Source organism: Rattus rattus, chromosome 2 (assembly GCF_011064425.1).
Source record: "Rattus rattus isolate New Zealand chromosome 2, Rrattus_CSIRO_v1, whole genome shotgun sequence".
NCBI classification, from domain to species: domain Eukaryota; kingdom Metazoa; phylum Chordata; class Mammalia; order Rodentia; family Muridae; genus Rattus; species Rattus rattus.
The window spans coordinates 187,816,297-187,844,251 of NC_046155.1; the positions used below are offsets into that span (position 1 = coordinate 187,816,297).

Consider the following 27,955-nt stretch of genomic DNA (forward strand, 5'->3'; position numbering starts at 1 on the left):
GTATGTCCCTGGTGGGGCATCCCTGCTCAAGTCCCTGCCATCCCCCCACTTCACTGACATCTACCCCTGGTAACTTTGGGATCCTCTTGTTTGAAGGGAACTACGGTTCCAGTTAGAGGCATGAATCTGTTGGGTTCTGGCTCTCCGGCCTGCCTTGTGGTTTTGAAAATCTCTGTATATTCCAATCCCTCCTTTGCTTTGTGCGATGCTGATGCTGTGCCAGTAGGGTTCTTGGAAGACGTCATCCACCAGCCACAGGCCCCTCCTGTGGCAAAGCGTCAGGCTGACTCGACGGCATCGTGAGATCTGAGTTAGTCGCACACGCACTGTAAGCCATGGCTTCCCTTTGCACGGCGGTTACATCTTCGCCTGTGAGTTTTTGTTGCCGCCCATCTGGATGACATTATCAATATACTAAATTGAAATTAGAGGTGCCCAGCAGAGTCCAGCGTTCTCACTCTCTTTGAAACAAAGCTGTACAGTCTGACCAGTGAAAGCGTCTAAGGCACTTCATGCAGTGACAGAATGCTCAGTCGTGGAAGGCAGGCTGTGATCAGTCTGCCTGCTCCCTACGGTAGCTGTGGGGATTTGTAACTGAAACGGCACAGGGAGGCCTGGCCCTGTGGGGGAGAAGGGAAAGGCCAAGCACCAGGGTGGAACCTTAGTTGAACCCAGTGTCTCAAGAGGAAGCCAGGGCACTTATCTCAGTGCTCAATCTCCAGAGACTATGTATACATTTGCCAGTTTTATCTCTAATGTGAACTCAACCCCCAAACTTGTTTATCGTGTAGTCCACCTAAAATACTAATATTCTATTACCGGCGTCCCCACTTTCTTTCTTGGTTTGGTCACCCTGGTCCCCGGGTCTTCTGCTGTGTCTAGAACGGTGAACATAAAGGACGTAAGGGAATACTGTTTCCATACGATCTGTTGTCTGCTGTGTATGCTACATGTCCATTTACTGTACAAAAAAACGTGCAGCTGATTGATTCACGGCAGTATCTCTCTGTGTACAGTGCCCCACCTATTTAAAAAAAAAAATCACGTACTTGCCCAGAACACTGTGAAACACTTTACCAAACGACAAACGCAGCGTCTGGATTCTTTCCAAGAAGAGCAACTTTCTCCACAGGAACACAGTAACAAAAGAGATCCGCCGCCGCCATCCGCTCCCAGCCAAGACACCTCAGAGGCCATGGGGACAATCTCCTTGCTGACCACCACCTGCTGGAGCAGGGGCACAGGTCCCAGCAACTGATCCTCAGTGGATGGGTCTGCAGCCAAAGCCTTAATGGGCTCTCTTTTGAAGGGGAAAGAAGGAATTTCGAGCTAATGATATCCAACATTATTATAGTTGATGAGTTAGTAAATTCCAAAAAAAAAAAAAAAAGATTTTATATGTAAGACATAAAAAAAACTTTGTAAAGTGCGCAAGTGCAATAATTTAAAGGTCTTATCTTTGCATTTATAAATTATAAATATTGTACATGTGTGTAATTTTTCATGTATCCATTTGCAGTCTTTGTATTTAAAAAACCTTTACCGTTATGTTTGTATAATAGAACATTAATCATTTATTATAACAGACAAGGTGTAAATAAATTCATAATTCAAACAGCCAGTATATATGCATATATGGGTGTTACATTGCAAAAAATTCTCTATCTTTGTTCTATTCACATGCTTAAAGAAGTAAGAAATCTTTTGTGGATATGTAATTATACATATAAAGTATATATATATGTATGATACATGAAATATATTTAGAAATGTTCATAATTTTAATGGATATTCTTTGGTGTGAATAATTGAATACAAAATTTTTAAAATATCATCTCTCAAGTTTGCTCTCATTTATGGGGAAGGCGACAGATGCCCAGGGAAGCTGTCCATAGGTAGCAGCCAGATCTTCCCACAGATACTTGCTTGGCTGGGAGTCAACACAGTCTGTACGAAATGCAGCTGGGAAAATGCTTTGTCTCTCCAGAGAGGAGCCAGAGGAAAGCTTCTCAGTATAAGTGTTAAATTCATTTCTTACTCCTGTCAGGTTAGTTTTTGTTGACTTGACTCAAGCTAGAGTTATCTGGGAAAAAGGAACCTTGGCTGAGAAAATGCCATAGTAATTGGCTTGGAGGCAAGTCTGTGGGACATTTCCTTGATTAATGATCGATGTGGAAGGGCCCACTATGGGTGGTGCCACACCGTAGGCTGGTGGTCCCGGTTGTGAAATAGTTGAGGCTGAGCAAGCCGTGGGAAGCAAGGCAGTAAGCAGTATTCCTCCAGGGTCTTCTGCATCATCAGCTCCTGCCTCAGCTCCTGCCTTCAGGTTCCTGCCCAGTTTGAGTTCCAATTTCTTTCAGGGTTGGAGTATGACCTGAGCATTGTAAGCTGAACTAACCCCCCCCCCACCAACCCAAGTTGCTTTGGTTGTTAGTGTTTATGACAGCAATAGAAACCCAAGACAGAGGTAGACTGTGTGTGGGTACACGACTCCCTCCACAAACCGCCCCCCCCAACCTCTGCCCTGAGCCTGACCAGGAAGGGGTCAGGGTGTGGCTCCGTGGCAAGGCGTTTGCCTCTGAGGATCTGGGTTCCAGCCTGGCACTGTAGAAAAGTTGTTAGTTCCCTTGCACACCAAATCCTGGCTCTGGGTCAGAATTCACTGCCGGAGTCTAAGGTCAAGGTTATAGGTCACCTGGGGCCAGCTGCAACTCTGCTCCTCCTGGCTTTCCATAGCACCTGGCCATTGCTGCTCAGGAGGCTCTTCCCCAGGTGGACCCAGGTGTCCGGTCCTTCCATCCCTGGGCCTTTAGAAGCCACGCCCCCTCCCCCCAAGAACCACATAGAGGTAGGCTGTGCAGTAAGGGTGGGTAGGGACAACATGGGTAGTAAGCCAGGGATTTGCTTCCAGAAAAATTCCAGCTCAGTTTCAAAAGATCAGTGGGTTGCACCGATAATAATTGAATATATGTCTCCTTCAATCAATCACTTTGATGGACTACTAAACAATAGGAGGGAGTATGGGTTTTACTGTATTCTTAAGGACCGACACATATTCGACCCTGGACTAGAATGATTGCATCGACATTAGGTCATGACTTGGAAGAATTCTTTTTTGACTGTAGAAATAAAAAAGATTAACACTTTTCAGAGGTGGGGGAAGTGCCGCTTTTACTAGCACATGCCTTGTGCAAATCAGAGTTTTTCCCTCCCTGCCTGAACTCTAGGATCTCAGTTGCTGGCCCTATCGCGTGTTCCTTAACTACAACCTTCTTCTTTAGCGTCCTCTGTGCTCTGGGCTAGAACCAAGGACTGCAGCATTCACTGGGGACACCGCAGGGGTGAGTTATCTTTTGTTCCACGCGCTCTGTAATGAGTCTGCCTAGTTTTGTTTTGCAAAGTAAAGCCAGCGAGCATCCCTCCAGAGTTCCCAGGCTTAGCTGAGGAGAGGTGGGCCGACTCCTGGCTATTCTGTTATTCTGCCACCTTGTGGCCCGGCCCCGGAGTTACACCGTGGGGGCGGGGCTAGGAATGTTTACTGTTTCCGAGGCAACTGCAGCTTCGGTTGGCAGCTAGCGATCAGATGGGTGATGGCGATGGCAAAGGATCTGGAACCTGATTGTAAGTGGTCTGCCTCGATTTTAGTGTTTGTCTGGCCCAGTTGATGTTTGACTGGGAAAGCTGGTTTCTCAGAAGCGGCTTTAAAAATAAAAACCTTTCTGGTGGCGGAAGGTCAGCTCCAGGATCAGGAGGGTTTGCTTGGACCCAGAGACTCTTAGACCCTTCAGAAGCTTAAGGAAGTTGGCTACCTCTGTCTACAACCAGAAACAGAGCAAAGAACGCATGCGCACCAGTACTCACTCCGCTCACTTTCCTTTTACTCCAGGGCCCTGCTGCTCACAAAACAGAGAGGGTTTTCGCCTCCTCAGCCCATTTAAGAAAACCCCTCAGGGCATGGCCACAGGAAAACTTCATCTAAACTACTTCTTTTGAGAGTTATTTCCTAGATTCTATTTTGTCAGGCTGATAATAAAAAATAACTACCACCTCGGTGTCTGTGTTATAGGATGTGTGTGTTGGTAAGTACCTTGGAGGGAAAGAGATGAAGGGGCTCACTATACTAGTTCAGTGCTTTCTGCTTTAAAGCTGAGAGCTTTTCGAAACTTCCTGTACCACACCACTCTCTTGAAATGTGACTTACAGGTCAGAGAGGCAAGCAGACAGTCAGGTGTCTGTTTCGAATACATAGTTTATTGTCTATACATCATAAGAAGTGTGTGTGTGTGGGATAACTCATGTGAAATAAGCCTAACAACCTAACAGTCCACCTCTGAGTGACGCCACCACCATCCAGTGGCAGAGATCACTTAGGGACCATTGCTAGAGGTAGTGGTACCAAGCAGGTTGCAAGTCTGATGTCCCAGTGCATGACCAACCCCCGTGTCTGTGTCCACACCCAGTGTTGGGGAGATCACTGAGGGGATGCTGGCTCCACTGCAGATGTCCCTTGAGAGTGACAAGGCTAACTGGTACAGCCTCAGTTGTGCTTAGCCAGGTCGGCCAGCGTGCTGGACACTCAACACCCACTAGGATCAGAGTCAGGGCATTGGCAGGACATGTGCTGGGAGACATGGTCTCTTGGCTCATGTCTGCTGAGGTACACTGGAGACTAGGATCTGCTGAGCCTTCTGGAGCCTGCATTTTTATGACCCTTCTGTGGCTGGTCTAGTTTTTGCATGTATGGTGAGCATCTGTGTGTTGGTCAGTACCTTGGAGGGAGGTATCCCTCCTATAACATCCTAGAACACAGACACCAAGGTGAGAGTTATCTTTGATTATCAACCTGACACAAAATAGAATCCAAGAAGGAACTCTCCGAAGAAATTATCTAGATGAGGGTGCCCTGTGGTCATACCCTGAGGGATTTTTTTAAATGGGCCGAGGTGGGAAGACCCACTCTGCTTTGTGAGCAGCGAGGGGCCCTGGAGTGAACCAGAGAGAGCTGACCGCATCACAGGTGCGCATGCTCCTGATTCCGTGTAGGTCACCTGATCCCAGGGCTTTGCTATTTACACCCACGCACTCACTTCAGCTGCGGGCGCTGCCTTGATGTTAGGCCAGGGAGAAGGGCCTCCACTTGTGTCTTTATTTTGTTCTACACGTTCGCTGCAATCTCCCACTCCCAGTTCTCCCTTGGTGACCACGGAGCACAGATCTTTCACCGTGTCCCAAGTGCTTTCTCATTCTTGCTCCACGGGCTCGCCGGAATGCTGCTCATGGAAACAGAAATACAATCAGAGGCTGGTTGGGTTGAGAAATTGGGTCCAAACTGATCTCCAGGTTAAAGGCTGTTGTTTGCATCCCCAAAAGATACATGTCTAAAAAATACCATATCAAACGATAAAAAACAAAGCAATACCATATTAAATGATAAATAAAATATTTCAGGTATTTAATTTAATACACATTTTGTTCATCAACCCTGAAGCTATGCTTTCCTCATCAACAGTCTTTTTTTTTTAAAAAAAAAAATCTTGCTTTTCCTCAAAGCCGATTTGTTTTCAGATCATTTGTGAGGGAACTGTCCCTGACTAGCTTCCTTGTCTTTGGGAGTTGGGCAGACACAGTGGGAGGTGCAGACGGCTAGGGTCTGACTACGCACAGTTGGAACAGAGCCTGTGGCAGGTAGTGTACGAACCTGGCAGAGAGGATGAGAGAATGGGATCTGACTTTGCCAACTCTCATGCAAGTTGTGGAAAACCCGGGTGAAGCCAGTGCTTCTCAACCCGTGGGTTTCCGCCTTCGGTGGCTGAGTGATCCTTGCGCAGAGGTGTCATATTAGATCTCCTGCGTATTAGATATTTCCATTCCATTCATAACAGTCGCAACGTTACAGTTATGAAGCAGCCACTAAATACATTTACGTTTGGGGGTCACCAGAGCGTGAGGAACTGTATTAAAGGGTCGCGGGGTTAGGGAGGTGGAAAGCCTCTGTGCTAATAGAAAAGCCTCACTGAAGCAGCATGAGGCTTCCCACAGTAGGTGGCACTCATTTTCCCTGCTTTTGCTGTTCATGTGTTGGATGAAATGCAGGACTATCAGTTTTGATAAGAGTCACATTGATATTTTATCAATTGACAAGGGTGCTTCTTTGAAGTGCTAAGCTGATCAGTTGCGGGGGAGTCTTAAAAATTCCATTCCCCGAAGTATTTGCTTCACCATCCAGCCACGGTCACTCACGTGACCTAGGGCTGACTGGAGCTAGGTTTGACTGCATCCCTAAAGGGACAAAATCCCGAGATGGTCAGAGCTTATTCAGTGCCTGGTGTGACTCCAGGCATCATTCCCAGGGATGAAGACAAGATGGAGGGACTTTGGTGATGTCCCTGTCCCATGGGCCCAAGACAACCTAGCATCATAGGAGCCTGCTGACTAGAAGCAAAGGGTGGGAAGTCATCACTCCTCAGAGATGTAGGGCTCCAAGTCAGATAAAATGAACGGTCTCCAGAGGGGAGAGCTACCTGGCCAGCCATGGGATGTCAGAGGGAGGCTCAGCCCTGCTGCAGCAAGATGTGGATTCTGACAATGAGAGCAAATCTGAGAGAGATTCCCTGAGGCTTCTAATCCTGGGTTCTGGTCTTGCAATGCCAGAACAGAGTACTTGAAGCTTAGAGCTCTGTGGACCTGGCTGGCACACTCTGTGGCTACTGTGAAATAGTAGGAAGTTACTGCTGGCCTTCTGTTCATCCCAGGGTGTGGCCTGACTCTCCACATGATGTTTTTAGATCAGGACTGGGCACATGTTGTAGAACCGCATAGGTTCTGAAAGTCCCCATTCATCCTGTCTCCCTGAGCTCACGTGGCCAGACCATAAGATTAGTCCAACAGCTGGTGAAGAGCTGTACTTAGCCATCAGGTCTGCCACATTAAGGGTAGGCCTGGAAGGGTCTCATAAGCATCCCAGCATCCCTCCTCTAGATGGTTGTGCACTTACAGATGGGCTCATCCTGAGGACTTCCAGCTATGACAAATGATGGCTCTATAGGGACAGCCTGAGAGCTTAGACTTAAGCTGCTCCTCAAAACTCAGGCAAGCCTGGCCTACCACCTGGAGCCTGAGTCTCCGTGGCTGTGGGGCAAGAGGCGCCCCAATCTTTCAGAAGGGGTTTATTTGTTTATAAACCCCAGGACCCTCTCAGAAGTTCTGCCTCTGGTGTTATAGATATCTGTGGACTCTGTATTTGTGGCAGAAAATGATGCCCTAGGGTGCATGAAAACAACCCTGGACAGATGTCCCCTTAAGGCTGACCTGACCTGGGCCATCCCTGCCTGAGAGTCCCTTCACAGGCAATTGAATGTTGTGTCCCATTGACAAATTTAGATTATCCAGCACATTGGTCTTGCAGGGTTGTGAGTTTTATGCTTATAAGAGAACCTGGGGTGTGTCTCTACTCCCCTACACCTGAGGCAGTCACAGGTGTCTTGGACTTATAAGAACAACACCGGGTGCTATTTTCTTACCCTCTTTGCAGACCCCCCTTTTCTATGACAGACATGCAACAGGACTGCCTTTCCGTGGATGCAGGAGGAGCCTCACGGTTGTATTTTTGCCCTCTCCCGAGCAGTTTACCTAAAGTGGAAGCATTGTGAGACACCGGGTGTTAAGACTCTATGCAACTTGAGGAAACTCCTGTCCCAAATCCAGAGGGACCACAGGAAGGACATCTATGTGTACACATCAGGACACCTGAACCCCACGAAGCTCTACAAGCCACCAGAGATCATTTTCCAGCACTGGCGCAATGCAAACAGGTCATGGGAGAAACCTACCACTTCCACACCCCCGGTCTCTGTCTCCAGAAACAAGCAAGTAGCAGAGATGAAGGATGCTTGGGTCCGCTTTACAGTGAACACAGCCCTGCATCCCAATGACATTCAGAATACGCCGCTGTTCAGGTACCTGAACCCGCAGGTGCAGTCCTCCCTTGCCCTCGAAGGGGACTCCTCCACGATTCCACAGAAAGACGGGGAAGAGGAACTACAGGAAAGACACGTGTTTTCTCGGGAAACACACATGAAGGAAGAGAGCTCAGGCTGCCCGCAGTGAAAGTACTCAGATACCCAGAGGTGGTATCCAGCCGCCAGTGCTCCAGGTCCGCCCCGGGCAGGGACGTGTATCAGTACGTCAACTCCTACCTAGCTGGTATAACAAAAGCGGACAGATACAAGAAGTTCCTGAGTTTCCAAAAAGAAGTGCTGGTAAAAGATGATCTCCTGAAGTATGACTTTACGGGCAGTAAGGTGGCTGTGAACCACGAGAACAGACTGAAGGAGGTAAGGAGAGGGGACTCTGTGATGCTGTCAACATGGGGCTCACGGGCCCTGACTCATCCTGAGGTACCTCAGTCAGGTGTCCAGACAGAATGCAACAAAGCTGCCGGTGCTTTTAACACCCAGCATGGTCAATAAGGTGACATCTGACAGGGGTAAACTGGCGCTGGATTCATGGCCAGCAGTACTCCGTGATTGATGGGGCAGCTATGGAATTATTGTGTCTGGACTCCAGAAGAATGTCTCCCTTACCTCTTATAGAAGATGGGAGAGAAGAAACTGGGCAAGAGATGGCGCAGAGGCTGTTGGGTTAGAAATGACAGGTGGGGGCTGTGATGTGTGAAGTGATTGTGGGCTGAAAGGGAACCTTACTGACTAGGGCAGCACACTTTGGGAAGATTTTGGTAGAGGAGAGAAAAAGAGCCATGTACGGGTCAGAGAGCCAGAACCCAGGTTTTGGACCTAAGTACACTGTGGGAAAGGGAAGGGTCTTGAGGGTGTGTGTCAGGGCAGTGTGGGGGAGGGGCAGAGAACGAGCCTCTGAGCGCAGCAAGCAGGGCTGGATAAAGAAAATGGGACCGAAGCAAACACACGCAGTGACCTGGCTCTTAGCAGCCATTGGAAGGCAATCAGAGGCCCCCAGATTTGCCAGCCTCTCTGCAGAGCCCAGTGCCTGGGTGGCCTTTTCCAACTGATTTCTCAGAGGGACAGAGTGTTCCGAGAGAAGCATGGGGACCCTGCCGATTCCAGGAACTGACTCTCCGTCTTCCCTCTAGGAGCTCCAGAAGATATGCACCTGCAACCCCCAGCAGTTCAACAGGTTGCAGGTCTTTGGGGAAATCTTCGAGGATATTTGCAACAGCTCTTTGATCTTCGGGGATCTCCTGAAAGAGGTTAAGGTAATTACACACATTTTCTACAGGATGGTCGAGAACTGTCCATGGCAAGCATGAAGCCGTGCATGCACAGCTGCATGCATGCGCACATGCACAGGCACCCCCCCCCCACACACACACCAGCAGCAGCAGCAGCAGCAGCAGCAGCAGCTTGTGCCTCACAGAAATTACATTCGCCATTCCACAGAGGAAGGCGTCAGTCAGAGAGACTCGTGGGGATCCACTCCCTGCCTTGTCAGTCATGTGAACTGCGTGAAGCGAGCACTGAGTTAACTTGCTGCTCGGCCCCCATGATTTCCCGCCAGAGCTTCCCAGCCATGAGTCCAGAACAACAAAGCATATAAACTAGTTTTCAGAACTAGGCATTTACACGTTTATATGGCTCTTTTTGGGGTTTTAAGTTTGTCGTGATTCTGGGATGGAAGTAGCTGTGTGGAATCCAGTTTGAAAGTGAAGTTGTTCAAAGCCTGTTTCAGTTAATTTTCTGTCGCCATGATAAAACACCCAACCTAAAAGCAAGATACGGATAGAAGTGTTTATTTTAGTTTATGGTTCCGGAAGGATAAAGACCATCGTGGCGGGAGCCGTAGCAACAGGCAGGGGAGGCATAGCAGCAGAAGCAGGAAGCTGGTTGATCAAAGTTTAACCCATGCACAGGAAGAAGAGCAATAACAGGAAGTAGGGTCGAGCTATACATGCTCAAAGCCCGCCTTCACTGGCTCACTTCCTCCTGCAAGGCATGACCAACTAAAGACTCCATACGTGTTCAAATACAGGAGCCCGTGGGCAACAATTCTTATCTAAACCACCCCAAAACCTATACTGTGGTCTGATTTCCCCAATGACAAGAGATGGGTAATGAGGGCTGTGTGCTGCTTAGCTCCCAGGACCCTGGCCATCTCAGCAGCAGCAGGTCTCAGAACTGCACACGGCAGGGGAACTGTTGGATACCTGTCAAGGATTTTTACAGTAGGAGCTTGAACTGATCAGTAGCTGGTAGTCAAGTTAGGATTCAACAACAACTCAGTTTTGTAAGTTTGTGCATATATGTTCGAGCATATTGCAAAAACAGTTCATATACAGAGTTAGGGTTAGTGTTTGAAGTTAACAGACATCTTTAATGCCTATGTGATTTATTCATGTAAAAAAAAAGATCATCCTTGGGCCTAGGGAGATGGCTCAGTGCATTAAGTGCTCAGTGAGTAAGCACAAGTCTCAGATTCTCAATCTCCAGCTCCCGTAAAGAAGCCAGGTATTGTGGTAACACTGTAAGCACAGTACTGGGACAAGGCAGAGACACAGGGAGAGCCCGGCTTGCTGGCCAGCAAGTCTAGGCGGCCTGTGAGCAGATGTGTGGTGGGGAGTGACAGAGGAAGACACGTGATGTCAGCCTCTGGCCCCTGCATGCACATATGGCTGCCCATGCACGTGAGTATCTGTTTTCATGTATCCCACTCCCATACATGAGCCTGGTGACATTGTCGTGTGTTTTGTATGTGTATTTACTCAGGATGAATATGAACTCTACATGGCAGCTCTCCTGGATTCACAGCCTACTGCACAGTATCAGGTAATAATTATCAGGAAGGACATGAAGAGAACCTGCATGTTCATGGATTTGTACCTCAGGAGACTCTCAACCCAGGAAGCGCCATTTGTTTCTCTGTCAGGCAAAGTGGCTGGTGTTTCTTTTCTCTTCTCTTCTCTTCTTTTCTCTTCTTTTCCTTTTTCTTTTCTTTTCTCTTCTTTTCTTTTCTTAAAGGAATGATTCTTATATCAAGCTAAAGTACTCTGGGTAAGGATCTGGCCTGAACATTAAAACAGCACTGTGTCACTCCTAACCATTGCCACTACACATGTCCAGAAACATAAATGGTTCTACAGTGATTACCAGAAAATAGCATCTTGTCACTTAGACTGGGTAGATGGTGACAGCAGGTGCCCCAGAGCCACAGTACAGATCGCTGGCTCCTCATGTAACTGATGACAGCTTTAGCATCAGTCTCAGTGGAAAAGTGTGGGTCAGCGGGTCAGTGGGTCAATGGGTCAATGGGTTAATGGGTCAGCATGCAGTGTTCTCGTAGGGAATGTCCCATGGGCATGACAGAGATCTCCAAAAGCTCCAAGAACCTGATACCTTGAGATTAGTACTTCTATCTTCTGAGTAGAAGGTATAATTTCTTACTTTATATGACAAAAAAAAAAACAACCCCCCAACAACAACAGCAACAACAAAATATAAACCAACAACAACCACCAAACCGTAGCACATAAATTCAGTTCTAAATTGCATTTTGATGAAAAAACCACATGGGCATTGCATCCTGTCTTCTGAGACTTTCCATGTTATAAGACAATAAGCATGGAGAGGTAACGCAGCAATTAAGGCCTTGGCTGCTCTTACAGAGGACTCAGGTTCAGTTCCCAACATCCTCATTGGTGGCTCATGACCATCTGTAATGCCAGTTCCAGGGGACCTGATTCCCTCTTCTGACATTCACAGACACTGCACATGCATGTGGTGCACTGACATATATGCAGGCAACATTCCCCTATACATAAAAATTAAATAAATAGATAAATAAATAGTGGATTGATGGGTGGATCGATAGATGATAAGTAAGTAAACAGACGGATAGATGGACAGATGCTAAATAGTAAAAGCGGCCCCTCACTCAGAGGACTGAGCAGCGCCTGAAGTCACAGACTCAGTGCTCCTTACTCTGCGGTGGAGCAGAAAAGGAAAATTCATCCCTACACCTCAATCAAGCATCAAAATGGGGGAGCTGGCAGGCGTCCAGAGCTCCTCTTCCTATTCCCGAAGCCCAGAGGATCACTTACTGAGGCAGAGGCCACCAGCCTGAGCTGGTGTTATCCAGCATGAGCCCCTCATGTCTTTATGTCCACATAAAGACTGGTGATTAGGATCATCTCTCACACATTTGAAATAATTAATAATGATGCACACAGCCCTTTACCCACTGTGTTTCCTCAACCCAACTCTACAAAGAAACCATGAAACCCGTGTTATTCTTAAGAATTCTCAGAAAAATGAAAGTCTTAAGCTATTGTGGAAATTATTTTACTTGGAACTTTGCCATTATTCTTGCTTCCCTCCAGCCCTCCCAATGCACCAATTTAGTCGGAATTCACAATTTACCTCAGAACACCTGAGCCATATGTAAATAACATCCCGGCCAGGTCGTCCTACCTGACCACCTTATCCTTTGTGTGCTTTGTTTCCTGTAGCGGCTCCTGGCTGAAGTCAAGGGGTTGGAGAAGAGCCCTGTGCACAGCAGGGACCTTGCTCAAGTCAAGGAGCATCTGAGGAAGCTCCAGCATGCTGCCCTGGCAGCCCTGGAGCACAATGACAGGTGCGGCCCCAGCCATAGGATTCTGGTAAAGTTTCAGTTGATACACCACACAACCTTAAGACTCTGACTGAGCAGTATCCACACTTTTCCTGCATTGGCTCATGTGGTGTGCTAACTGCACCAACGTCTTCCCATTAACCCGGACTCTTCTGTAAGCAGCTGCATATGACTACGGTGGGCCAAGTAGACTGCCCTGATGGCAAACTCTTGGAGGTCTCTGAAGGATCCGCCATGAGGACTTTCTGATGGGACAGAGAGTGGCAGGACTGGAGACAGCCTTCTGATTCTAACCTAGAACATTCTGTAACAGCTCTGCGCAGTTATACAGAGTGAAGTTACTAATGTATAAAAGATTAGAGCAATTCTAAACTGACCCGACAAAAACTGTTCTAAGAAGCAAAAATGTGAGGCTGTTATCCGTATGGAACCAAAGGGAGAAAGCAGCACCATTCGCTTTAGTTTGCACTAAAGTTCTCTCAAAGAGTGGCCACCATGAACTCCTGTCCTCCCCAAGGACCTGAAGGATTGGTTATAGATGGTCACATTGAACCTTGTAGGTGACACTTCCTCAGGCTTAGGCCAAGTGTCCCCCTTGTAGCCATGTGTCCCTCTCTCAGTATTTGTGCTGCTCTTGTCTGAAGTGTCCACTTCATTCTCTTAGAGGTTCTGGCTAGAGGACTTAGGTCCAAGGGTGTGGTCAGGTCAGACAGAGAGAAGTAACAGAAAGGTCATAAGATGGACATTCGTTATGTATGAATCCCGAGAAGGCAACATCCCCCGGGGACAATGGGAGGATCAGAACATTACAAACTATGTATACTTGGCTAGGAGGAAGAGAGAGATGTGGGGAACAAATGGGCAGGGTCTGCCCCAGAGCGTGTGTCTCGCTGGAGCTCTAGGGTAGCCTCTAAGCATATCGGCCATGCTCAGGAAATCACAATGACCAATGAGTCGCTGCAGAGTCCTCTGCAGGTCCATGTTTTTAGCTGTTTCCTGTGAGATCGTTCCAGAAGGCTGTAGGGTAAGGAGGAGACGGTAAGAGCAGAGAGCTGGTGATTCAACGATTCTACCTCAAGGCTGTTGTGTAAGTCAGACTCACATTCAAGAAATTTAAGATTTCACTGCCAAAGCATCCAAAGTTAGAAACTGAAAATAGAAACATCGCCAATCTTCACCACCCGTCTGCTGCTTCAGAGAGCACCAAGATAGGGGTGGAGCCAGGAGAAGGCTAAGAACTGAATGAAGTCACTTGGGAAGGAGGAGGAAAACTCCACCAAGCACAGGAACACAGTGCACCTGACGAATGGAGCATAGAGACTTGGCTGTGGTGGCGTCAATGATTATGGCGGTGTTGAGGAGGAGGGGGAGGAAGGGGAGAATAATAGTGATGGTGATGATGGTGGTGGTGGTGACAATGAGGAGGAAGAGGAGCTTATCGATGATGGTAATGATAATGGTGATGATGGTGGTGGTGATGATGATGGTGGTGGTGGTGGTGATGGTAATGATGGTGATGATGTTAGTTGTGAGGATGATGGTGGTGGTGGTGATGGTAATGATGGTGATGATGTTAGTTGTGAGGATGATGATGGTGATGATGGTGGTAGTGGTGATGGTAATGAGAGAAATGGTGGTAGTGATGAGGAGGATAATGGTGGTGGTGATTATCAGGTCATGTTGATAATAATTTCAAGGGAATAGGTATCAACTAGATGTTCTCAGAAGAACATCTCAGGACATGAAAACAACCACAAGGCAGAAGGGTAAAAGCTTAAGCACAGAAATCAAGACAACAACGAAATAAGATGTGACACAACTAACAAAGGAAGTAGCTAACAGAGTAAGAAATAGACCACAGATGGGAGCTGAAGCATGGTGAGATCAAGAATCGTTTTGGGTGAGAATACAAGGTATCCATAGCAGGCCAAGAGCAGACACAGCAACCACGGGGGCAGAACTGAGAGGAGACTGAAAGCTGGTAGAGATGACAGATAAGCAAGCAAAATACAACCACACAGAGCTGAGGTGAACAACACACTGAACAACAGAATAAAGAATATGTAATGTGTAAGAGCAGGCCACGCAGAAGACCTCAGAAGACTACACCCTCCAAATTTACATACCGCGGTCTCCATTCAACCCACTGAGACCCCAGTCTAGAATGTGTGGAAGTATTAAACCATTAACCACTGTGCAGATGCGTGGCTTTCAGCCATCTGTGCTGTCGTCTTCAGACAGAGCAGAGCAATCCCCTGGGTACACGCAGCACCTGCCAGAATCCTTCTGAAATAAAGGGGGCATAAGCTATTCAGTCCTGCTGGCTTTGATACTGAGCAAAAATGCAGCGAGCCTTCAGGACTCATTTGATCTTTTTTTCTCTATTTCTTGTAACTTACTTTCAGTCGGACATGGTAGCCTTTGTAAATTCTCTCTTTGGGATGTCTGCAAAGGCGCAGAGGGGGCACTGCAGCACGCGCCCCCCACACCAGTTCTAGGGTCCCTTGATTTGTGGTTGGTCTCAGACTGAAAACTGTAAGGGTTTTTTTGTTTGTTTGTTTGTTTGTTTGTTTTGTTTTGTTTTGCCTTCATTATATGTGTGCTGTAGGTGTACGGATTTACATGTGAGTGTGGATGACAGTTAATGTGCCTGCCTATACGGAGGCAAGAAATAAATACTGGGTATCTTCTGTCACTTTTTACCCTATTTTTGAGACAGTTTCTCACTGAACCTGGAGCTTACCAGTTGGCTGGACTGATTAACCACTGAGCCCCGGGGTCTTCCTGTTTCCTCCTCCAAGTGTGAGGATTTCAGGTGTGTGCTTTCCACAGGGACGTTGGGGATCACACTCGAGTCCTCCTGGCTGCACAGCAAGCACTTCAGCCACCAAGCCATCTCTCTTACATTTTCCTTCCCCCTCCCTCCTCTTCCCACCTCCCTTCTTTCTTTCTATGTGCATGTGTGTGGGTGTGTATGTGGGTGTGTATGTGGGTGTGTATGTATGGAGGTCAGAGGACAGTTTATGGGTGTCAGGTCTCCCCCTTTACCATGTGGATTGAACTTGGGTGGTTAAGCATCTTTAGCCACTGAGCTATCTTGTTAACCCTCCATTTGTGTTTAATTAATGAACTTTAATGGTCTATATGCAATCTTAGTGAGAGGGTGTCTTTCCTTGGTGACTGGACTGGATTGGGCTCCTTATAGCCACCTTCAGAGTGCATTTGGCGTTGGAAAGTTTGACAATCCGTGTGCATGTCTCAGTGAGTTAAAAGACTGTGGTGCTGCGGCTGGAGGGTGACCCCTTAGGGAGAACATGTCTTACAAAAGTCTAAGGATGACAGCATAGATCCCCAGCACCCATGTAATCCAGGTTAGATGTGGTGGTTCCCCTGTAAATAGATGTCTGAAGTGGAAACAGGATCCCCCGATGAGGCTGGTTAGCAAGACTGGCTGAATAGCAAGCTCTGGACTCAAGTGAGAGACCCTGCCTCAAAGTATAAGGTGGAGAGAGATTAAGGAAAATACTTGAAATCAACCTCTGCCCTCCAGGGTATGTGTGTTATTGGCATCTTTGAAATGGAATACACAAGTGTATACACACACACACACACACATGTACACACATATACACTCATATACACACATATATATATACACATGCACACATATACACACATACCCTATATGCACATGCACATACATACATACACAAACATACACATATACACACAAATGCACACACATAAACATATACATGCATACACATACACACATATACACATACACATATATACATACACATACACACAGACATACACACATAAAGATACACACAAATGCACACACATAAACATATACATGCATACACATACACACATATACACATACACATATATACATACACACAGACATACACACATAAAGATACACACAAATGCACACACATAAACATATACATGCATACACATACACACATATACACATACACATATATACATACACATACACACATAAAGATACACACATATACACATGCACACACAATACACAAACATACATAAACACAGAGAGAGAGAGAGAGAGAGAGAGAGAGAGAGAGAGAGAGAGAGAATTCATGCTATAAAATGGACAGAATCAACAAGGCCTAAGCGGGGTTGCTGTTTCATGATCGTTTTTCTATTGATTTTTTAGACTCAGAAATGAGCTGGAGACTGAGAGCTTATTGCTCCAGTCTGCTAAGGAGAAGGCAGGTGAGCACTTCCCAGCTGCCTGCTGCCCTTCTTGTGTCTTCTCTGGGTGTCTTGATACACCTCCCTCTGCTCCCCATGCCATGCACCTTCCTAATTCCTGTTCACGCTCCCACCTCAAGCTCCTCAGGCTTTGGCAGATTCTCCTTCAACCTGAACCAACCCTTCGTGTTCATGTGAGTCTCCCCAGGACAACTACCCCCGCCCCCCGCCGCGCCATCATTTTCATGAAGTTTCTTGCTAGTATGCACTGTTAGAAAGCAACCGGAAGAGATTCTGGTCATCATTCACAACCGGCCTCCCCACCTAGCCCAGTTTCTGCAAAAGCAGGCATCAGGATACTTACAGACTTATGAATACATCAAGAAAGGGATACCCTATTTCTCTGGAACATCATTTTTTATTAATGTTTAGGTTACACTAAGCTATAGGTTATATAGCTGTATATGTTATATATACATAATCACACTACAGTTGTATGTAACATGTATGACACTACACACGCCATTCTTAACAAGAGCTGAAACACTAAACGCACACAGTAACTGCTTTCCAAACTATTTCCAGAATTATCTCGTAGGAAAATACAGGACGAGAAACAACTCACTCTGATCGAAAGGGTGGAGAAGAGGAGATGTGAGATCTTTGAAAAATGGGATGAGATTAAAGCGCTTGAGAAACAGATCAAAGAAACTCTAGTGCACACAAGAGTGACGGATATCACTGAAAACGGCATTAAAAGCATGGAGGTATGCAAATTATCTACATAAACACGTCTGTCTTGCTTAAAACCCCACAAAGCTTAGTTCAAAATAGGCTCTCACTTCAAAAGGTGAAGTGCCTATGTAGAGCAATGGAGGTCTGACTGAGACAAGAACAGAGGCGGCAGGAACATGAGCTTTGGAACATGGAGACACAGAGCCCTGTGGATTGTGACCTAACAGGACCTCCTGTTACTAGTCCTGTGGATTTTAGTGGTGCTGTGTTTTGTTTGTTTGTTTGTTTTGTTTTGTTTTTTGTTTTTTTTTTTTTACACAGAACAAGAATTATTAGGTGCATAGAAGGAAAAAATTGTCTAAACCATGGATAGGACTGTAGGTTCTTATTAGCCCACTATTCCTGTAACTGCTCAGTGTGGCTTATGTGCCCTTGGCATTTTCAACCCTCTTGGTTACACTTATTTGTTTTGTGGATCTCTCTCTCTCTCTCTCTCTCTCTCTCTCTCTCTCTCTCTCTCTCTCTCTCTGTGTGTGTGTGTGTGTGTGTGTGTGTGTGTGTGTGTGTGTGTGTGTGTGTGTGTGCCATGTGTACTGGTGCTTACAAAGGCAGGCCAGAAAAGGGTCTTGTATTCCCTGGAGCTGAAATAGGTGTTTGTGAGCTGCCTGCCATGGGCGCTGGGAAGCCTGGGCTTCTAGAAGATCAGGAAGTGCGCTTAACTGCCAAGCTGTCTCTCCAGCTCCAATGCTTTTAACCAGATCATGCTTAATACCCTGTTATTGCTGCTGTGGCTGCATTTAGTATTTCTCAATGCAAGCATACCTTGGTGCTGCTGTGGACTGGTTTCTAGACACCACAGTAAAGCAAATACCACAATGAGTGGGCTCCAAGAGTTATGCAATTTCTCAGTGCATGTAAAATTATGGCTATACTCTATGGCAGAAAATTACATGCTCAATGGTATAGGACTGCTGGACATGCTCAACACAGACCTCCAGTTTCTAAGAGTAAGAGGCAAAATTTGCGAAGCATGATAAAGCAAAGTAAATAAAGTGACATATATGTGAACTCTCTGGTCATTTTGAGACAGGTCTCGTATAACCCACGTGACCTCAAAGTCACTATATAGCTAAGGACAACTGTGAACTCCGAGTCTCAGCTTCCCAAGAACCAGATTAACAGTGTGACCCCCTCCTGGCTTCCACATTTATATCTCACTTTCCCTCTAATTGCAGGTCACTGAGGATTCCTCTGTAATTCAGTGTCTACAGGGTTTGACTCAAGGCTCTTTCCTATTTACTGTGCCTCATGTCCAATGGTTTAAATATCCATTTTATTTTTCTTTTTATTGAAAATAGATTTTTTTCTCACATAATACATCCTGATTATGGTTTCCCCTCCCTCTGCTCCTCACTGTATCCCCACCTGGATACACTTCCTTTCTGTCTCTCACTAAGAAACAAACACATCACTATGAGGTAATAATGAAATAACATATAATAAGAAAAAAGAAAACAAAACAAAATCCAACACAGTACAACTGGAAAAAACAAACAAAGAGAGGGGAAAGGAGGGCCTAGAGAAGAAGAGACCCACTCATCCACACACCCAGGAATCACAGAAACACTCAACTGAAAGCCATAATGTGTACATAAAAAGAGCCTGTAGGCTAAAAGGAAAAGAAGAAGAAGAAGAAGAAGAAGAAGAAGAAGAAGAAGAAGAAGAAGAAGAAGAAGAAGAAGAAGAAGAAGAAGGAGGAGGAGGAGGAGGAGGAGGAGGGGAGGAGGAGGAGGAGGAGGAGGAGGAGGAGGAGAAGAAGAAGAAGAAATATATATGTGTATATATATATATATGAGATAAAATAAAAATTAAAATTAGAGAAAAGAAAAAAAGAGCCCTGATAGGACATTATGAGACAAGGAACCTCCAAGATGCCGTTGAATTCATTTTCTCTTGGCCACCTATCTGTGCGCGTGCAGCTTACCCTTAAGAGTGGTTTGTTTCACCATTGAAACTCCCCTGAAGGAAACTAAATTTTCCTTTGCAAATAGTTGTCAATTGGAGCTGGCTTCCGTGTTAGGGATCGGTGGCATGTGCCCACTCCCACATGTGTTCTAGAATCTCAAGCGGTACAGACCTGTGCAGGCCCCGTGCTGGCTTGCCTCATCCCTGTGAGTTCATAGGTGTGCTGGTCATGTTGACTTAGAGGGTCTTGTCTTCTCAGTGTCCTCCATTTTTACCTCTTACATTTTTACCTCATGGTTCCCTGAGCCCTGAGGGGAGGGATTTAATGGAGATGCCCCCACCCCATTTAGGGCTGAGTATTCCAAGGTCTCTCATTCTCCACAGATTCCCTTTCTGTGGGTCTCTGCATTTGTTCCCATTTGTTGCAGGAGGAAGCCTCTCTAATGATGGCCTAACAAGGCATTGATCTATGAGTGTAACAGAATGCCGTTAGGAGTCATCTTAAAAATAAACAGTAGTGTTTGGTTTTGCCATAGGTTCCTGGGCTACCTAGTCTCAGGTTCTCAGTCACCAAGCAGTGTCAGGTATGGGTTTCATCCTTGGAGTGGGTCTTAAATCAAATTAGATACTCGACTGGTTACGTTCACCAACTACATGGCATTATTTCCCTTAGCATACTGCAGGAAGAATAGCACTGTAGATCCAAGGGTTTGTGGTTGGGCTGGTGCTTGTGTTTCTCCTTTGGTAGCATTCAGTGTACCTTGTACCAAAGTTACTAGCATGCAATTATGAAAGTTCTGTGTAGGCACCAGCTCAACTTCTCTGTGTTTAATGAATTGTTGTGTAGTTATAAGGCCTTGCCATCAGATTGTAGAGAACGACTTCTAGTCTTGGCAACAGCTTCAGTTGTTTTCCATTGGGACCCCTTTGGCCAACAACTCAATTAGATGGGATCTATTTCCATGCTGAAAACTTCATTTGGTGACAAGAGATGTCCAGCTGGTGTGTCATCTCTCCCACTGTTAATATTTCATTAAGATCTCTTTCATATATGTATATATTTTAGGAAGCTTCCAGTGTTAGGTTTCCATGCTGCCCCTCACGTGGCCCTAGTTTTAGCTGTCTCTCTCCATCCTCCCTCCCTGGTCCTTCCTCTCTATCCCTGTCTGCGCTTAATCTTCCTGTTCTACCCCTGCAACCAGCCATAACTGTCCATCCTATTTCTCTTCCCTAATGAGATCTCCCTGTACCTCTTAGTCCCTTATTCCATACCTAATCTCTGTGGTTCTATGGCTAGTCAGTTTGTTATCATTGACTTAACAGCTAGTACCCACGTATAAGTGAGTACATACCGTATTTGTCTTTTGGGATCTGGGTTACCTCATTCACGATGATCTTTTTTACTAGTTCTATTGATTTACCTGTACTTTTCATGAATGAATACATACATATATATATTACTCCATTGTGTAAATGTACCACATTTTACTTGTCTATTCCTCTGTTAAAAGACATGAACATGGTTGAGCAACTATCTCCATGGTAGGGTAAAGCATCCTCTGGGTACATGTCCAAGAGTGATATAGTTAGATCTTGAGGTAGATCGATTTCCATCTTCCTGAGGGACCGCCATGCTGATTTCCAGAGTGGCTGTACAAGACCGCAGTCCTACTAGCAATGGATGAGTAGTCCTCTTCCTCCACAACCTCACTCGCATGAGCTTACTTTTAAAATTGAGCTTAGCCACTCTGACAGGTATAAGATGAAATCTCAAAGTAGTTTTGATTTGCATTACCTTGATGGCTACGAGTGTTGAACATTCTTTAAATATTTCGCAGCCATTTAAGTTTCTCCTTTTGACAATTATTTGTTTAGATCTGTACACCAGTTTTAAATGGGTTGTTTTTTTTTAATATCAAGTTTTTTGAGTTCTTTATGTATTTTGGATATTAACCCTCTACCATATACATATACATATGCATATGCATATACATATACACATACATATACATATAATATACATATACATTTATGTATATATTTACATATGCATTTACATATACGTGTGTGTGTGTGTGTGTGTGTGTGATAAAATCTTTTCCATTCTATGGTGCTGCTTTGTCTGAATATCAGTGCTACATGCCTTACAACAGCTTGTCAGTTTCATGAGGTCTCATTTATTAATCATTAATCTTAGTGTCTCTGCTGCCAATGTTCTGTTCAGAAAGTCTTTCCCTGTGCCAATAAGTTCCTCTGTGTGTTCAAGGCTATTCTACACTTTCTCTTCTACCAGGTTCAGTGTATGTGGTTCTATGTTGAGGTCTTTGCTCCATTTGCAGTTGAGTTTTACACAGGGTGATAAACACAGATCTATTTGCATTCTTCTACATGGAGCCACCTGGTTTGATCAGCACCATTTGTTGAAGTTATTTTCTTTTTCCAGTGTGTATTTTTGGGTTGTCATAAAAAATATCAGGTGTCCATAGGTGCATGGGTCTATGTCTGGGTCTTCAACTCAATTCCCTTAATAAACATGTTTCCTTATATGCCAATACCATGATGTTTTTGTTACGATAGCTTTGTAGTATAATACGAGATCAGGAATGGTTAGACCTCCAGTAGGTTTCTGTTGTTATTTGTTTGCCTGCTTTTTATTGTTTAGGATTGTCCTGGCTATGCTGGCTTTTTTGTTTTTCCATATGAGGCTGAGAATTATCCTTTCAAGATCTGTGAATAATTGTGTTGAAATTTTGATGAGGATTGCATTGAATCTCTAGATCGTTTTTGGTAAGATGGCTAGTTTTACTATGTTAATCCTACTGATCCATGAATGTGGGAGATCTTTCCATCTTCTGATACCTTCTCCAATCCCCTTCTTCAAATATTTGACATTTTATCATACAACAACAAACATTAAACTTTTCACTTGTTTGGTTAGAGTTACCCCAAAATATTTCATATTATTTGAGGCTATTGTGAAAGGTGGTGTTTCCCAGACGTCTTCCTAAGCCTATTAGTCATTTGCATATAGGACTGATTTTTTTTTCTACCCAACTACTTCGCTGAAAGGGTCTATCAGCTCTAGGAGTTTCCTGATGGAACTTTTAGGGTAAGTTATCATATGATCTGTCAATAAAGATGCGTTGACTCATTCCTTTCCACTTGCATCTCCCTGATCTCCTCAGGTGCCCCGTTACTCTAGCTAAGCCTCCAAGTGCTATATTGAATAGGTATATGGAGAGCGGACAACCTATTCTGTTTCTGTTTTAGTGGCACTGCTTTGAGTTTCTCTCCATTTAAATAGATGTTGGCTATGAGCATTCTGTAAACAATTCTGTAGCCTCTATGATGTTGAGGTATGTTCCACGTATCCCTAATCTCTCCAGAACTTGTATCATGAAGGGATGTTGAATTTTATCAGAGGCCTTTTCTGCATCTAATGAGATAATTGTGTGGTATTTTTCTTTCAGTGTGTTCATACAGTGGATTCGATCCGTTGATTTTCACATATTGAACCATCCCTAAGTCTCTGGGATGAAGCCTACTTGATCATGGATGCTCTTTTATGTGTTCTTCTATTGTTTGCAAGTATTTGATTGAAAAATTTCACATTTCTGTTCATAAAGGAGGTTGGTCTTTAATTTTCTTTTTTGGCTCTCTGTATGGTTGGAGTTCCAGTGTACCTGTGACTTTATAAAATTAATTGGGCAATGTGCCTTCATTTCCAGATTTCCCTCAGTTTGGGTTTTCTTTCTTGATTCTATCTCTACTTTTTAACCTTTAACCTTTTGTTCATTTCCTTCCGTTGTTGCTGTTGTTTTTCCATAAAGGCTACTTCAAGGCGTTTGTCTTGTGCTTCAGCGGAGTTGCAATTTACCGAGAGCCTGCTGTGGTAGGGTTGGTGGGCTCTGGTGGAGACAAATTGTTCTGGGTGTTTCTATTGTTTGTGTTTCTATGCTGGCCTCTAGATATCTGGATTTGGGAAGACTGTAACTCTGGATGCTGATATGTGGTCTTATCTTTGTTGAGTAGGGGTTTTGTTCGTTGGTTTCTGTTTCCCTCTCTGGTCCTTAGGAGAGTGTGGTGGCTGTATGTTGCGTGGTAGGGAATGCTTCCGGGATACTATATGTATGGCCATGGGTAAAAAGTGTTTTCTAGGTATTGGGAGCTGACATTTAGGAATGGGTATAGAGTAACAGAGGTAGGGTGGAGGGGATCCACAGGAAGGAGAAAGGCAGGATCTTCTTAGTCCTCTGGGAATGAGGCCAGAAAATGAGGAGAGGCCACAACAGGTAGTCTGCTGGGGGATGAGACTGGGCATTAGATGAGAAGGAAAGGAAGAAGAGTGAGGACCTGAAGCTCACCTACCTGTTTAGCTGGCCTACTTGCTTCTCTGACTTGGCTGGCAGGTTGGGGGCTGAGAAACAGGATGCATGGGGAGGAATGTTGAAGAGATCTGTGTGATCTGGTGGAGATGGGGACAGAGAGGAAGGGGAGGCTGCGGCAGGGAAAAGAATGAGGCCTCCAGCGTTCCAGGGAGTGCCTGCTGGAATAGGGGGCTGGGATTAAGTGATGGGTTGGGGGAAGGAAATTTGGAAGTCAGCATCTCCAACTGGAGATGGAGGTGGAGTAAAGTGAGGTTGCTTCAAGTGGTCTGTGGCCAAGCTGGGAACTATACTGGGGGATTGGATTTGGAGGAACTGAGGGAGAAGTGAAGATCTGCAATTAACCTACTTGCTTCCCTGAGTAAGTATCTCTTTTAAAATGATGTGGTATTGAACACTCTTAAAATTAAAACCACACCAGTCTTATAATGCCATTTTAATTTCACAGAGAAAAAGTCTCAACCATTTCTTTCTAAGTTTCTTTTTTTTTTTTAAAAAAAAAAAACATTTGCTTTCAGAACGAAGCTGTAAAGTTGGAAACAACAAACAGAATCTTAAAGAAGAAAATAAAAGTAAGTCATCTTTTTACTATGCAAACCTGTGTTCATCTGTACAAGTGTCTCCCAAAGTGTCTGCCTGCCTGTGTCATCGGCCACACAAACACACATGCTTTCTCCTTGGGCGACAGCTTTCTCCAATGCTAGGATTGTCTGTTTGTGCACGCCTCAGCCCATGACCAGTCTCTTGTAAGCATTGCATTAAGGAAAACGAACTGTACTGTATGTGCCCCACTCATAATTGCTTCTCTAACTTACACACACACACACACACACACACACACACACACACACACACACACACCTTACCATGCAGAATGATGACGAAGGCAGTCAGCAGTAAGGACCTGTGCAATTGCCACTTATGTCATAGCTCTGCACGCCTGGGCTGTGTGCCTCCAAGCTGTGCACGGTGTGGTTAGTGTGTTATGCCTGTTAGAGTTGTCAATGGTGCACCTCATTGTTACCGTATATGACCAACATCATGATGACCAAAGGATTTTTCCACTCTGCAGGTTATTGAAAGCCATATGAAGCAGCTCCTAAAAAGGAATAAGATCAGCGAGGAGGAAAGGCAGTAAGCATAGATACTGTGTTTTAAAGTGTGTGTGTGTGTGTGTGTGTGTGTGTGTGTGTGTGTGGTGTGTGCATATCTGTGTTTTTCCATACCCAGGGCACACGTGTGCAGGTGTGAATGTGAATGCAGAGGGCACAGGGCAACAAGGAGTCTTCCCCGTTTGCTCTCCGCCCTATGCATGGGGGCAGGCTCACATCTGAACCCAGAGAAGACCGACTTATTAGTCTCACAGGTGACCTGCCCCAAGGATCCTGTCTTCACCTTCTGAGGACTGGGATTAGAGGCAGGTTGCCTCTGTGCCTCCTGCCATTTCTGTGGATCTGGGGATCTGAACTCTAGTCCTTACATTTGCATGGCATGAGCTTTACCCACTGAGAGATCTTCCTGGCCCTACACCAGATAGTGCACTAGAAGGCTATTGGAGTGATGCCATCCACTTGACAGCAGATGAGGCTTGGCAGCTCTTTGACGTATGTGCCTTCATGAGTGCTGATTTTAACAATGCATGAATTGTCTTGGCAGGTGACCACTTAAAGATCCTGACCCCCAACATATACACTTCGTCTACCAGTATATGAATGAATAGTTTCCTTAGAAGAAGCTAAGGATTGGGTTGAATTCTCAGGGGCAGGGACCAGGAATGTGGGAAGAGCACATGGCTTTTGGTGGCAGTCTTCACTCATCTTGCATGGCTTTTAATGATAACACAAACTTTAAAGTCCTGAGCACATCTAGACTTTGAATTTAAAAAGTAAACAAGGGCCGGTGAGAGGCTCAGCAGGTAAAGAGCTCATCCTGAAGGTTAATTAACCTGAATTTGATCCTCGATTCACACCTGACTCCTGCAAGCTGTCCTCTACCTCCACACGGGCCCACGTGTGCATGTCTGGGCATGTGCGTACCTACACACAAAACGAAACGCAATACAAAATCAAAAGTGGAATGGTTGGCTTGCAGAATCTGTCACGTGCTCCTCCTTTTGTGTGGTTGCCTCTCTGAAGGCTGGCACTGAGTTCAAATCTCATGACTTTGTGGAGATGGAGCAATAGAAAAACACGATGGCTGAAATCTGGGAAGCATGTTTGCATCAACATGGAGACCATCCCTGGCCATCAGTGGATGGTCAAATCATCCTGCTTCCCTAACTATGCCTGTGGGCTTCCTCATGGGTCTCTCAGTGAGACTGATTTTAGGCATCAGATCCACAGTCCAGGGAAACACATAAATAGCTAACAGATTCTTCTCTGAGGCATATATACATGTATACATACCCATACCTCCCACACATATGTATCTATACCTTCTCTCTCTCTCTCTCTCTCTCTCTATATATATATATATATATAGTGTGTGTGTGTAACATATATATGCTGTAATATATATGTGTGTATGTGTTTCTACATCTAAATATACATATATGTTATACATGTATATGATAGTATACATATACATGTAATATATTATATATATTATATATATATATATAATATATATATATATATAAATCTCCTGATGTAGAGAGGTGAGAGGTGGCCTTTTCCAGGGACTTCCTCACATATCTCACTGGCTAGCATTAGGTCACAACACAACCCACAGTTTCTGGGATCCACTTTCTCTCTCATGTGGTTGAGGACTATGAACAAATGAATGCAGCTCCCTATGGAAGTGCCGGAAGTCAGCAAGAAAATAATACAGTTGCAAAGACCTCACTGGGAATCTGCTTCTCCACCCTGACAAGTTGGCTGTGCTAGAAGGCATGCATCTGCACAGTATCATTAGCCCAGAAGGTGCTTTAGGGGACACCCCACCCCAAATACTAGAGAAGCTCTGTGGCATTCAAGGCCAAAGCTCTCATAACGAAACTGCTGAAGACAGTTGTTGATCCAGCCTCGTCTGCTTGGAGGAGTCTTTCCTCCTGGTTACTTAGACTTGTTCTTTTCTCCCCAATGTTTATCTTTCTTCTAATCTATTGCATTTATTTTCTTGTGTGTTTTAAGGATTCTGTGGGATCTCATTAGGGAACATTCAGATATTGGGGATGTCGAAGACGACTCTGAAATGTTTGGAAAAATGACATAGAAAGTCTCTGCCTCCCAGCCCACCACCCAGATGGGGTGATGGAGATATTTCTTCTTGTCATCCTTCCCACTGATTACATCAGTGTGGGGTGTGCACCGTCCTCAGTATGTTGACAGACGTGTTCTCCATTGTGATTCGTTTGACTTTATATGTGTGTACCGGTCCTTAGTTCATCTTTTATTCAGTAACTTTCAACTGGATGAAACATTTGAATATTTAATAAAAATGAAGATTTAATCCTGCTGGGATACAGATCAGTTCTGTTTATGTGTTGGCATGTTTCCACACATGCATTCAATAAAATAAACGTCACAACCATGCTGGTTGCCTACTTATTGCTGTGGCCACATTGTTACCTGCCAGAAATAACTGAAGGAAGGAAAGATTTGTTTCAGCTCATGAGTTCAGAGGGTTTCAGTCTCTCATAGTGGGGCAGCACTGTTTGCCACACATGGTATGGGTGATGGAGATTGCTCACATCAGCACTGACCAGGAAGCAGAGAGCATGATGGGAATGAGGAAACAGGTATAACCAGGTATAGTCCAGTTGTAGAGGTCTACTTGTGCCGGTTCCTATCCATAGCCAGGCAGATTCCAATCCCCCTACCCCACCAAAGAGTACCACCTCCTGGGGACAAGTGCCCGAAACACAGGCTTGTGGGGAATGTTTCAGACTCAAACCTAACAGCAGTGCCTAAGTTAATACCTAAAAATAATATTTACTCCTAATTAATATTTATACCTAATTAGTACCTAAATAATGTTTGTGTTGTTGTAAAAATATAAAAAATAAAAATGCTGTCTTTTATCCCCACTTGGTTCAGCACCAT

At 45.1% G+C, this 27,955-nt stretch overlaps 1 protein-coding gene across 1 annotated transcript; it reads left to right on the forward strand.

Annotated features, from left to right (window-relative positions):
- Positions 1-3,590: 3,590 nt before the first annotated feature.
- On the forward strand, positions 3,591-27,431 carry C2H6orf118 (chromosome 2 C6orf118 homolog). Its single transcript, XM_032896345.1, is given in 11 exon segments — positions 3,591-3,621; positions 7,625-8,082; positions 8,085-8,333; positions 9,107-9,229; positions 10,737-10,796; positions 12,476-12,600; positions 16,790-16,848; positions 17,413-17,594; positions 24,431-24,484; positions 24,985-25,046; positions 27,044-27,431. Coding segments are annotated over 11 exon segments (1,485 nt in total). The 3' UTR covers positions 27,126-27,431.
- Positions 27,432-27,955: the final 524 nt, after the last annotated feature.